This window comes from Choristoneura fumiferana, chromosome 18 (genome assembly GCF_025370935.1).
Source record: "Choristoneura fumiferana chromosome 18, NRCan_CFum_1, whole genome shotgun sequence".
NCBI classification, from domain to species: Eukaryota; Metazoa; Arthropoda; class Insecta; order Lepidoptera; family Tortricidae; genus Choristoneura; species Choristoneura fumiferana.
In genome coordinates, this window is record NC_133489.1 from 16,207,080 (window position 1) to 16,219,280 (window position 12,201).

General features: G+C 37.6%; 2 protein-coding genes across 5 annotated transcripts; one reads left to right on the forward strand and one right to left on the reverse strand.

Annotated features, from left to right (window-relative positions):
• Positions 1–389: 389 nt before the first annotated feature.
• LOC141437796 (probable RNA helicase armi) lies at positions 390–6,988 on the reverse strand. The gene is made up of 6 exons (XM_074101311.1): positions 6,713–6,988; positions 6,191–6,629; positions 4,080–4,486; positions 3,531–3,683; positions 839–3,130; positions 390–756 (listed from the first exon to the last, which is right to left on the reverse strand). The coding sequence occupies exons 2-6, from the start codon at positions 6,381–6,383 to the stop codon at positions 394–396; spliced, it is 3,408 nt and encodes a 1,135-aa protein (XP_073957412.1). The 5' UTR covers positions 6,384–6,629; positions 6,713–6,988; the 3' UTR covers positions 390–393.
• Positions 6,989–7,362: 374 nt separating this feature from the next.
• Positions 7,363–11,669, forward strand: Gem2 (Gemin 2). Of its 4 annotated transcripts, XR_012452423.1 has the most exons (6): positions 7,363–7,463; positions 7,769–7,964; positions 8,060–8,384; positions 8,657–8,756; positions 9,186–9,296; positions 11,410–11,498. XR_012452423.1 is itself a non-coding variant. In XM_074101320.1 (5 exons), the coding sequence occupies exons 1-5, from the start codon at positions 7,378–7,380 to the stop codon at positions 11,516–11,518; spliced, it is 816 nt and encodes a 271-aa protein (XP_073957421.1). In that variant the 5' UTR covers positions 7,363–7,377; the 3' UTR covers positions 11,519–11,669. The 4 variants fall into 4 exon arrangements, 3 of the variants coding, with proteins under 3 accessions (XP_073957421.1, XP_073957423.1, XP_073957422.1); XM_074101320.1 differs by lacking the exon at positions 9,186–9,296 and having other exon boundaries at positions 11,410–11,669; XM_074101322.1 differs by lacking the exons at positions 7,363–7,463; positions 9,186–9,296 and adding an exon at positions 7,470–7,648 and having other exon boundaries at positions 11,410–11,669.
• The last annotated feature ends 532 nt before the right edge of the window (positions 11,670–12,201 follow it).

Here is a 12,201-nt window from a genome sequence, read left to right on the forward strand (position 1 = left end):
TTCCCAATCCGCACTGGGCCCGCGTGGGAACTATGGCCCAAGCCCTCTTGTTCTAAGAGGAGGCCTGTGCCCAGCAGTGGGACGTATATAGGCTGGGATGATGATGATGATGATGTTAGGTACATATAATCCGGCCTCTGTTTACAAGCATGAAACGTTACTCAGTGGAGTAGCGTTATCGGGGTGCCAGGGGTAATCCGCCCCGATTGGCACCTTTAAGGGGCGGCAAAATTTTACAGTAAATAATAATATCTATTTGAACCATTTCATATTATAGTAAGTATAAGACGGCAAAATTTTCTTCCTCCGCCGGGCGGCTGACGGCTGACACCCAACGCTGTTTTCGTCTACAATTTAATTAATTAAACCAAGGCGTACAAATAAAACTCTTTTTCAACATAATAAGTCGTCATTTTTATTATCATTCTCAAACATATGGGGTAAATCACATCCTTTATATTTATCTTCTTTCACAGACTGTGCTATTACTTTGCCCCACAGAGGATCCATGCACAAAATATGCGGATTACAAAAGAGGATCACAGCAACTTGAGCCCTTGTCAAGGCAACATTTAATCGTTTTGGATTTTGAACAAAGCCCAGAGCATGTTTTCGATCTTCTGGCAAGTTGGCTTCACTGGAACGCACTGTTGATATTAGTATAATGGGCCTCTCCTGTCCTTGAAACTCTTCAACAGTACCAATCTTTGGCTGTGGAAGTCCCATAGATTCAAAGAGCACACGCAAATACTTTGCCTGAAATTTTTTGTAAACATTATTAGAATCAAATATTTAGCTTTAGATACAATCTAAAAATACAATAAAAAAACATAAATACCTGAGCAATATAGGGTGTGATGATACCAATATCATCAAGTGTAATATTCCGCTTGTAAAGCTTACAAGTAGTCATGGCTACCATTGCTGCTTCTTCAAGATTAAACCAAGAAGGACTGTCCTCAGCTCTCGCATTCACACCCTTGATGCCATAAACGAATATTCCGCCGGTCACCCTTTCTGTAGAGTCAAAAACTTCCGAACAAGTATTTATACATTTAGCGACCCATGTTTCGCTTCTATCCATTTTCGGAACCAGGGAACCGTCGTAAAACATTTTACTGGGCAGTTCCAGAACCTCTTCTAAAGATCTGTAGTTGTAATTCAACTTGGTTACCAACTTTTTGTTGAACCCATCTTGATATGCCTCAAAATCTCTTTGATACGGGAATGTTTGTAGGATCCTTGACAAATATGATTCGTCCATGCCATATTCTACGCAGTATTTTGATACGATTACGGGACCTAATTGCATTGGGTCGCCAGCTAGAATTATTTGGCAACTTTCTTTGTCTACAAATGTTAAGGGAATCATGATTTCTGGTTCTGTTGCTTGCCCTGCTTCGTCTACAATGACGTGGGTGAAATGGCCGCGAGGTAGACCCATCTGAGCCAGCGTCCCAAGGCAAAAACAAGTGCCGATTGTCACACGGTGTCTTCCGACAAACGATGTCTGACAGTTCAGATTGATTCCATCTTTCCTGACTTGATAATTCGGCTTACTGGTTTCCTCTCTAGCAATGTCAAGGGTCGCACAAAACGGCTTAATAACTTCAGGCAAGTTCTCGGAGTCGAGCAGGTAATTGGCAATAAGTCGAATTACAGAACCAGACAATTTATCTTTGTATTGAACGAGCCTCTCTGCGATCAGATTTGCCGCGCTGTTGGATGGAGTCGCTACTAGAATTCTGCTGTCCGGAAATACAGAAATGATTTGCAATATGGTCTCAATAACAGTTATAGTTTTGCCTGTTCCTGGAGGTCCGTAGATGCAGTACGGCATTGGACGACATTCTCCTGAGAGAATATTTGTTACAGCAGCCTTTTGACCAGGATTTAATTTCTGATTATACCATTGTAGGTTGCTTACCTCACTGGCGGAAACCTGCAGGGGGCGAGATACGATGCGCGTCGGAAACAGTATATCTGGGCCTAAATTGGAGATGGCCAAATTGATAGCTTGGTGAGCTCTCCTAGATGGTGATCTGTTGAAATGGAATTCAACTGATACATCACTTCCCGAGTAAGTCTCATGAAACTGGGGATTAAATTTTAGTAAGACCAAATCACCTCTAATAGCATGAATATAGCCCTCGTACTGTGTAGAATCGACACTCCAGGTGTCTTTAACAATCACTCTGTCCCCTTTAATCAAACTAGGCCTTCTCTCACATAAACCTTTAATTTCTATGCCCAAATACTCCTGGCAGTGAATGAGGAACACTTTTGACATGTCATAGACCCTCATATTAATGTTTGCTTGTATTTCTTCCATGTACAGTAATGTGTGCCATCTATCGAGGTAATTACTTACTGTTAATTCTTGGCATAAGCATGGTAATGCAGTTTCTAATCGGTCTAATATCTTGTCATAATCATTACCATAAATTGCTTGTTCAGAGTCACCTAGAACAGCTGCCCATACTCTATCAGGTATTGGGAATGCACCCACTTTCACTGGAATGAAATTTGGTGGTTTCACGGGTCTCACCCCTGGGATAAAACTTTTCTCTCTGTTTTTGCGCACATCTTTCATTATGTTTATTTTGTCCACTTCAGATTTAATTCCTGAATCTGCATTATTTGTGTTGCATTTTAACTGTGCTACACTGTCACTGACAATATTTATGTCTATATATCGTTTTACTTGAAACCCATTCAACATAATTATCAAGCATTCCTTGGTACTCCCCAAAAACTTAGGATAGCATGTGATTGTGAATGAAAATGTACGTCCTGGGAATAACTTGAATGGACGATTGAGATTTGGTTTTACACCAATCTGGGAGTCCCTTTTTTTACTGAGCATAATCCACTTATTTATAAAATAGGTTTGATCACTGTTATTTGTAAAATCCAATGTAATATTTGCAGTTTGGTGGATGTTGACATTCTCAAATTTAAGTGGATGGGTAACCAAAAGTTTTTTGTCTCGTTCCAGGTCTAGTGTTATATTCTCTTCAGAAGTTTGATGTTCTGTATTATTTTGTGTTATTTGATTATCGGTGATTATCATTTTGATAACTCTCCAAGTACAAGCACCTTGATTGCTTTCAATTGCTTCCACCATGACCTGTGAAAAAAGAAGTCAGTAGATATAATATGCTTACCAGAAAGTTGGTACTATTCATTCATTCTTTTTAGACGGTGAGTCGCTAAAACAACAGTAGCACCCTGTCAAAGAGCCATGTTCATAAAGTTATTTTTATTGAATCAAAAATAACAAGGCAGTGGCGTAGCTACCGGAGGGCTAGACGGGGCAGTGCTCCGGGGCTCCCAAGCACAGGGGGCTCCTCGGACTCTGACTTACAAACTATAAATTGAACTAGTGAAAATCTCTCCCACATTTATATTCGGAATAAGGAACAAACGATTTTAAATAGTTAAGTTGGGGCCCTAGTTTATTTTTTGCCCCAGGACCTTTGGTTACCTAGCTACGCCACTGTAACAAAGTGAAAATAAGAAGTACTTACTTTTGCACCAACATTAGGAATGGTCCCATTTTGCAAAGATTGCCTGTTAAAAAAAAACTGTCTATCACATATCCCTGCATCCCCAGAACAGCTGGTAACAACTGCACTTTTCACCTTGCTTCTCAAGGGTTTTAATGAAATTACTTTCAATACCTGAAAAAAATTTTTTTTTGTGATTTTGAAGTTCTCATAGATAAAATGAACTGAATGAAATTATAGAAGCAAAATTATTATACATTAGCTGCTGATTGCAACCTCGTTTCATTTGAGTCCCACAAGAACGTTCTAGGGATAAATGTTGTGGTGTAGTGTATCATACAACAAAACTTGATTTTTTTTTTTTGGAATCGCCATATTTATACACAATTATACAAACACACACATTAGAATACTGAGATGTATAATTTTTAACATGCTTTCCACGACTCTGGCGCCCATACGTTTTGTCGAAAAAAAAACACCATACAATGTAAAGTTGTCAAGAAAATAACTAACAAAAACAAACAAAACAAGACTACTGATAACTGAAGATAACTGTACCAAACTTACCTGGGCAGCAGAAATGTCAGCAGGCTTATCATCCCGCCATTGAATGCTGCACCTCAGTTCCAGCCAATCCCCTTTCATTGGTATAAAACCTGCCTCTACATCATCAAGATCAAATTTCAAATCACTGTCTTTCATATAAACAAGCCTCTCCTGTCTAAAGTCAACCTCTCCTATTATGACATGCTCAATCACTTGGAATTGGTTTTCTTCAGTATCCATAGAATCACCCCAGAATATTCCTTGATTCTCCAGAACTCTCACTACTATTATGGAGTCATTGTCATCCTTGTAACACAGGTATAAGACTTTGTCATTGACTTGGCATGATATAGAGTAGGCTGACAAGTCAAAATAAAGTTGTCCATCTATGAGAATGTAGTTTTCATCACTTACAAATGTAACCAAGCCTAGAGAGAGAGAATAAATTAAATTAGAGGTTAGGGTTCGCACATTTGGGCAATGTTGACTTAACCTCGTAAGACCCATGTCAAATTTCAATTATTAGATTTGTAGTCTGTCAATCAGTAAAAGTTGACATTTGTCTTAAATTTAGGATGTTGAGCCTTACAAGGTTAAAATTTAGATTATAGGAATTATGATTTATGGGTGGAGTAAAATACGTTAGACAGCTTAAGCCACAGTAGGTACTTAAAATTAGTATGAAAGTTATCCATTCTGTAACTATACAATAACGAAAATGCAAGATTTGTTTTATTGCTCAAATGTATTATTGTCTGACAAATAATATAAAAATTAAATCAACTTATTTTAGATAGCTGGGTTAATCAACTATTTTACCGACACTTTGGGCGTCTCCTGCGTTACCAAAAAATCGTACTTCCAACAAGATATTTCACGGTTTAATAGGTAGAACTTACGTAGGATGACATGTATTCATGTAATTACAGAAAAAACATGTTTACTTACAAACATCTGCAATTGTTTGAAAAATGTCGCGGACAGATTAGTGTCGTTAAAAAAGTTGATTGGCCCAGCTAAGTCCATAATTTGTTAGAAATGGAAAATTGAGCTGTAGAAGAATATTTAAAATATCTTAAAAAATACTAAGATATACACTATCTATTTTTAATTTAATTGTGATTTTGTAACTTTATATGAATTATTTATAATCAGAAATAAACAAACAGAAGTAAAAGGGGGGAGGGGATTTGGGCCTCCGGATCTCCCACTTACCGTACAAAACACAGTAGCAAAACTACTATTTCATGCCAGTATTCTGTGCGAGTGTGGTACTAGGGCCTGGACACATGTCGCCGGTACGGTGCCGCTACGTGTCACGGCGCGGCGCCGTCAAACGGCGTCGTGCGAAACACGGTGCCGCGTACGGTGCCGTACACGGCGCGCGACGGCGTCGTACCACGGCGCGGTGCCGTGGTAGACGCCGTGCACGTGCATCGCTGGTAGTTTAACTAGTTTCGTTTTGCTGCTGAACGCATAACACGCAAGTACAACCATCGGTTCAAATATAAACAATTGTCGTTTTAAAATATACAAGTATACAGTTTTTGCCTTGACATGGACAAGAAAACGTATTCTCCTGCTCTACTGCTAAGACGACGAATGAAGAAAAAACAGAAACGAAGATATTGGGTGAATCCATACTCCACTATTTCTTGCGGTTATGCGTTCAGCAGCAAACGTAAACTAGTTAAACTAGCGATGCACCGTGCACGGCGTCGTAACGGCATACGATGTACGGCACCGTACGCGGCACCGTGTTTCGGCACGACGCCGTTTCGTACACCGTAGACGCAACGGCGACATGTGTCCAGGCCCTAACCCGGTCGAAACAGCCCATTCATACTGCAGCCCGCAAATGGTTACAGTAAGGCTCTACCACATGTATGTATGGTCTGTTACCTCTTAACGCTTATACTGAAGCATTTTAAATGAAGTTTGGTACGGAGCTAGTTTAAGACACACAGCCAGATATAAGATAGTTTTTTATAGTTCCCTTGGGACAGTAATAATGCCAAAGCTAAATTTTTAAATGAAAACTTAACTTTACCAATTAACATGGTCCAACTTTTTGCTCTCCACTAATATGTATTGACAAAACAATTGTAAATGTAATCAGATTAAATTAATACCTGTCCTCTGGAAACATGCCACATTTCTTGGAATTTCCCTGTTAACTGTTTCAGTTTCAACTTGCTCTTCTTTTAAAATTTCAATGTCCAATAGTTGTTCTGCTAGAAAGTTTTCTTTAGTTTGTTCCTCATCCTCATCCACGGATTGTTTGGCAAAAAATTTATTGAAGAACGAGAAGATGTACGTAAACATTTTGTTCTTTTTATAACTATATCTACGGCTAAAATAGGCTTACTTTTTAAGGGTATCTAATTACTGTATAAAGCCTTTGTCATAATCATAGACCCATTCAGTAACCTTTAAGTATTCGAGCTGTTTTCGTAATGCTTGAATACGCTTCTGATGCATTTCTTTTTCCTTTGTTGTTTCAGGGCTGCTTCCTAAATCCACATTGTTAAGGGATTGGTCCAAAGCTTGTATGCGACTCTTCGTTGTTCCCTATAAAAAATATTAATAACAGAATAAACAACCGCACAATACATTTTTTGTTGTTTATTGGTATTTTAAAATGCAATCTTTACTTGCGGTGTTTCGGGTTCTGATGGATATGTAGACTGTGAGATATTACTTGACGTAGACATATCTCAGCTAAGAAAATAATGTCTCCGCTTTTGATTTTAAAGGAGCTTAGAAATCACATTAGTTTTGCGTAAAAACAGAAATGCAAGTAGAATAATTATTTCAGTCAGAGCTTGTTCAACAATCTCTCCATGTCCAAGTCCAACCATGGGGGTATCTCTATCTCTTATTAGTCTGCAAAGAGAATCACTACGTTAGTCTGTGCATGGGGGTGACAGACAACAATTGACATCACTGTTTCCCGGCCCGGATAATACCGGGATGGAAATACCGACCATAGAGTACCTTTTATTTATATACATACCGACTCTGTTTTTCGTGTACACGCCCTAGAAGCTCCTGTCAGGACACTCTTTCCCGGACCGGATAATACCGATATAGAAATACCGACTCTGTTTTTCGTGATTACGCCTGATTACGCCCATAGAAACTGACATGAGAGGGGCTACTATGAAATTCGAAGTTTGTGTGGTACCGTCCCGCTGACGCTAATATTATTTAGTACAAGAGTGAGAGGGACGGTACCATACGAACTTCGATTTTCGAATTTTGTAGTAGCCCTTCAGCTTTTATAGGCGTGTACACAAAAAACAGGGTGGATATTTCCATGTCGTTATTATCCGGGCCGGGCGGGAAAGAGTGTCACCTCACCCGTCAACTGCCGTCAAGTCAATCCAGTCAAACAAATCGAGTGTCGGATTCACGCTGTCATCGTTCATCCACCATTACCTCTCATATTTCGTTTTCTAGAATTTTTTTACCGTACAACGGCAAAAACTACTAGACACTGGCAAAATTGTCCTCCGATGGACAGAGCCATATTTTTTTAAAGAATTAACAACAACAACAACAACAAATCGAGTGTCAAAATAAATAACGTACGAAAAGATAATTATTTTATTATTCTTTAGGTTTACCTAACTTTATTAAATTCTATTACCTAGCGGACAAATAGTTCCAATGGGTACTGAGAAGAAACGTGTAATTTATAACGCTAGGAATACGGAAAACGATGATGAGGAGCCGTCGAAATGTTTTCAAATTAGTCCAGACGTGGAAATGAAGGAGATACCAATCACAGGCGAAGAATATCTTCTTAAAGTCATAAAAGAACGTCAGCAGTGTGCTGTAGTAACCGTATGCGATAAAGATGTTTCACAGTTTGCAAAAAATCAGTCACGTTTCTACAAAGAGGTAATTTCAATAGTTGTATAATTCTTTTATTTTTCTTGTTTTGTTTTTATTGCTTTGTTCCTAGTGCTTTGTTTTATTCCCGTAATGTATTACAGCCCGCAGGTACTAAAACAGCGCCCGACAAATTAAAACCAACAATAGAATGGCAGAAAATACAGGTTTCAGATTTCTCTGAGGTTCGTTCAGATCTAACTAAAATACTAGTAATGCTAATGAAAACAGGAAAGATGGAGGCAAAAGCGAAACCAATCAAAATTGGAGACGACACACTGGAAGGCTGGAAATTATTTTTTGAAAGCAATGATCCTACATTATCATGCGCACTTGGATTAAAACCTGATAAATTAGTTAGAGGTCTTGAAATGCTTGTAGAAATACTGGAAGAAGTTGAACCAGGGCAGACTGTAGACCACAAAACAGGTAAATAAGGAAAATAATTTATGTTTACATAGAAAACAAAGTACACATGGTATGGTATTACTAATTATCCATTATACCTATATTATTAATTTGGATCTTTGCAATTCAGCAATATGTAATACACTTTAACAATATTATTTATTATTACATATTGGTGAATTGGAATGGAATGGAATTAGAAGAGTGAAACTTGGTTAAATTTACAATTTTGTTTGACTTTAGATAAGTAGGTAAAAATGAACAGTTATATGATTATTGTTTTTTTTTTTCAGGACAATGGATTTATGCATTCTTAGCTCGTGCATGGCAACCACTCCTATCAGATACTATTTCTATCATGAGAAACTTGGCTAGGACCTGTGCAGAAATTAGGTAGGTTACTTCCAGTTCAATAATACCATTAATTACAGTTTCAAAAACATGTTTGTTAACTTGAAACTACAAACTGAAATATAGATGCACAGAAAAACCAGAATTCCCAGATTCCCAGTGTTGGTCTTATTTTTCTGGTTTTTCTGTGCATCTATATTTCAGTTTGTATTTTCAATTTAGGTTTTACGGGATGACTGTAAAAGTAAAAATTTGGAATTGAAATAAAAAATACAAAAAGATTAAAAAAAAACAATCTTAATGTTTGTTAACTTCGAGATACTAATTTAATATTGTTCTGTAATTATTACCAATGTTATTTTATACAAACCCCTGATGCACATGTGTCCATAAACAAAGTTATTAGGTAATTGACTGTACTTGTAAACAAACTACCTTTCACCTTTATGCACTATTCATCTGTTTTCACAGAGTAGACAGTGGTGGACTAAGGTCGTTCGGGCCCCGGGGTGGCACAGCTGAATGAGGTCCCCCAGTATTAAAAGTTGATATGCAGTCAAGGAAACTGAATCACATACTAGGGTGGAACCTTTTCAAATGATTTCTTTGGCAGATGCAACGGATGGCAACATGACATTAGGAGCACAAAGGTTCCACCCTGGTATGTGATTCAGTTTTCTTGACTGTAAACACATTTTTGGCATTGTTGAGGAATCAGGATTTTATCATGAGAACTTGTGGACATTTGGAGGCCTCTCGGGACTGGAGGCCTAAAGTGGGCCGCTTCTTCCGCCCCAATGTTAGTCCGCCACTGGGAATAGATAAGTACAGCAATGAACACATTTATATATTATATTGCACCATAGGCAGCGAATGTTTGGCATTTTAATAGTACCTACCTAATTTTCGATTGTTTAAAAAGTGACTTTAAGCAGCATAATTTTTTCAGGACGAATTTTTAGTCATTAATCATAACCAGGTTTTCCGATAATGGGGCCCACAGGCAGTGCGAAAAATCCTTATGATCAGACTGTGCTGTTTATGGTATTGTTTTAAAGAGTTACCATGAAATGGAACAAACAATATCGAAATTCGAATAGATAAATCGGAATGGATGAATTATAAACTCATAACCTCTATTGCGTCGTTGTTCGCCATCGGAACTAAAATGAAGATCGCTATGATAAACTGTACCTAGTATGTGTGTACAATAAACCAGACCGAAACGGTGCAGTTTGATCGTAGGATTTTTCAAAGCGTCTGTGGGCTGAATGCTCCTCTCATCCACTCAAAGGTTGACTGGTAGAGATCCCTTAAAGGGATAAGTTCTCCTTTGTACATATATTTAATTGTTTGTCATCTGTGTTTGTTTACTTATTTTGTACAATAAAGAGTTTACATACATACATACATAGTTATATTACACTGCAAATAAATATAATGCTTGTAATAGGTTTTTGCTAAAAATTTCATTTTGAATACAAGCTTATTTTGCCGAATGTACTTTTTGTTGACTGTACTTGCATTGTCATCTAAATTACATATCTGTACCTTTCAAGTCGGTACTATGAACTATTGAGGAGTTCCCTCCTGCAGAGACGATCCTGGCAAGACCACCAAGATGTCTCTACCAGATTATTGTATTGTCACCAAATTTACATAAGTATGTCAAATTTCAAGTCGATCGGATCACTGGAAGTGGGTCAAATTTAGCTTCCAAGATTTTACCCAAACAAACAATAAATATAACTAAATAAACAAACAGGGCAAGCTAAAGAAAAGCTTTTAAAAATGTCGCCGAAATTTAAGCACTTGTGCAAGTATTTCGAATAAAAAACAATTTGAATTCTCATCCTCTGGTTGTGGCTGTTTGCTTCTGAAACCATTGCCCGCGCCGCGCGCAGCTCAAAAAAAATGGCTGCCAGCGCGGTTCACTCGCGGGAAATTCAGCGGACTTCGTATGTTGTGTAATTAAATAATAAGAAGCTCGACTAGTGTGAATAAATTTTAAAATGTATTATAAACCTTGTAAATAGTGTTAAATACTCAGTTTGATTTTTTTAGAGTAAAAAACAATAGGTAAACATAGTGATTAGTACGGTGCGGATTTGGCGAGCGCTTTATCAAAGTCGGCTTCATTGAGGTTTGTGGTTCATAAATTGCTTCATTAATTTTGCACAAAAACGAATAAACCACGCAATCAGACAGTCACTATATTATATTATCGAAGCTTTTATAAAACATTAAAATCGCTAACTTAATGGTAAACATTCAAACGGCATAGGGCCGTTGCTAGGTAACAACCTTGGCTGCCTAGCAACGGCTAACAACACGTAGCAACCAAAAAACGCTAAAAAAAACACGTTTCTTGTATGACGACTCCCTTTAATTTATAACTTTATTTTATTTTTAGTATTTGTTGTTATATAGCGGCCACGTAATACATAATCTGAGAAAATTTAAAGTGTAACTTTTACGGCTTAGGAGATAGAGCCCTGTGACAGACAGACGGACAGACAGCGGAGTCTCAGTAATAGGGTCCCGTTGACACCCTTTAGGTACGGAAGCCTAAAAAAATGGGGGGCGCTACAAAATAACTAATTTCCAAAGTGAAATAAGTTTAGAAACCACAGCTCTAAAGCTTCATAAGCTTACATACCTATAATAACTAATATAATGTTTTTCTATACTTCAGGTCCAAAATCAATCCTGATGATGAGGATGCCGTGATGAAGGCAGCACCCTTAAACCTGTTTATCTGCATAGTGGCAAGGTACTTTCAACAGTTTGATTTAGCTGACTAGTACTTTAATAATATTGTAAGAAAATCATGTTATTTAAATTGTGAAGTAAAAATTGTGCAGTGTTTTACTGCACAACTCAGGGTTGCTACTAGTGTAGCTTTTTTGAATAAAATATTACGGATATGCGAATCAAATCAGTAATGTTTATTAATCATGCCCTTTTTATTTCTTCTTCTTTTGTAAACAAACGTTAGACGAAATAAGAAAACGAGGAATCGACAAAAATTTAAGCTAACAAAAGCACTAATTAAATTAAGTAGGTACTCCTACACTTTAAAGATATGTTTATTGAAGAAACGGCAAAAATTGAACAGTCAAAATTTTAAGAAAACTCCTTGTCGTCAACATCAAAATGGACTCCCAGCTGTTTTCGAATTGTGGCTCTCTCTATGATTCATCCGGGGCGACTCCAAAAGTCCTGTTGAACATAACAGCAAAGTTTATTTAAAGCGAAGATAAAATGCATAAACGTACCTTGTACCTTGAGATTTAAGCTACGTACGCACGCACTTTGCGGCTAACCTTGCGGTTTAAGCGCGCCATCTCTTTCTCAAGCGATACATTGAAAAGAGACTGCACGCTTAAACCGCGCGGTTAGCCGCATAGTGCGTACCTACCTACATAGCCTTAGACTTTTATCGAAAAAAAAAGTGTATTTTAAAATGTGAATATCACGAGTTTAT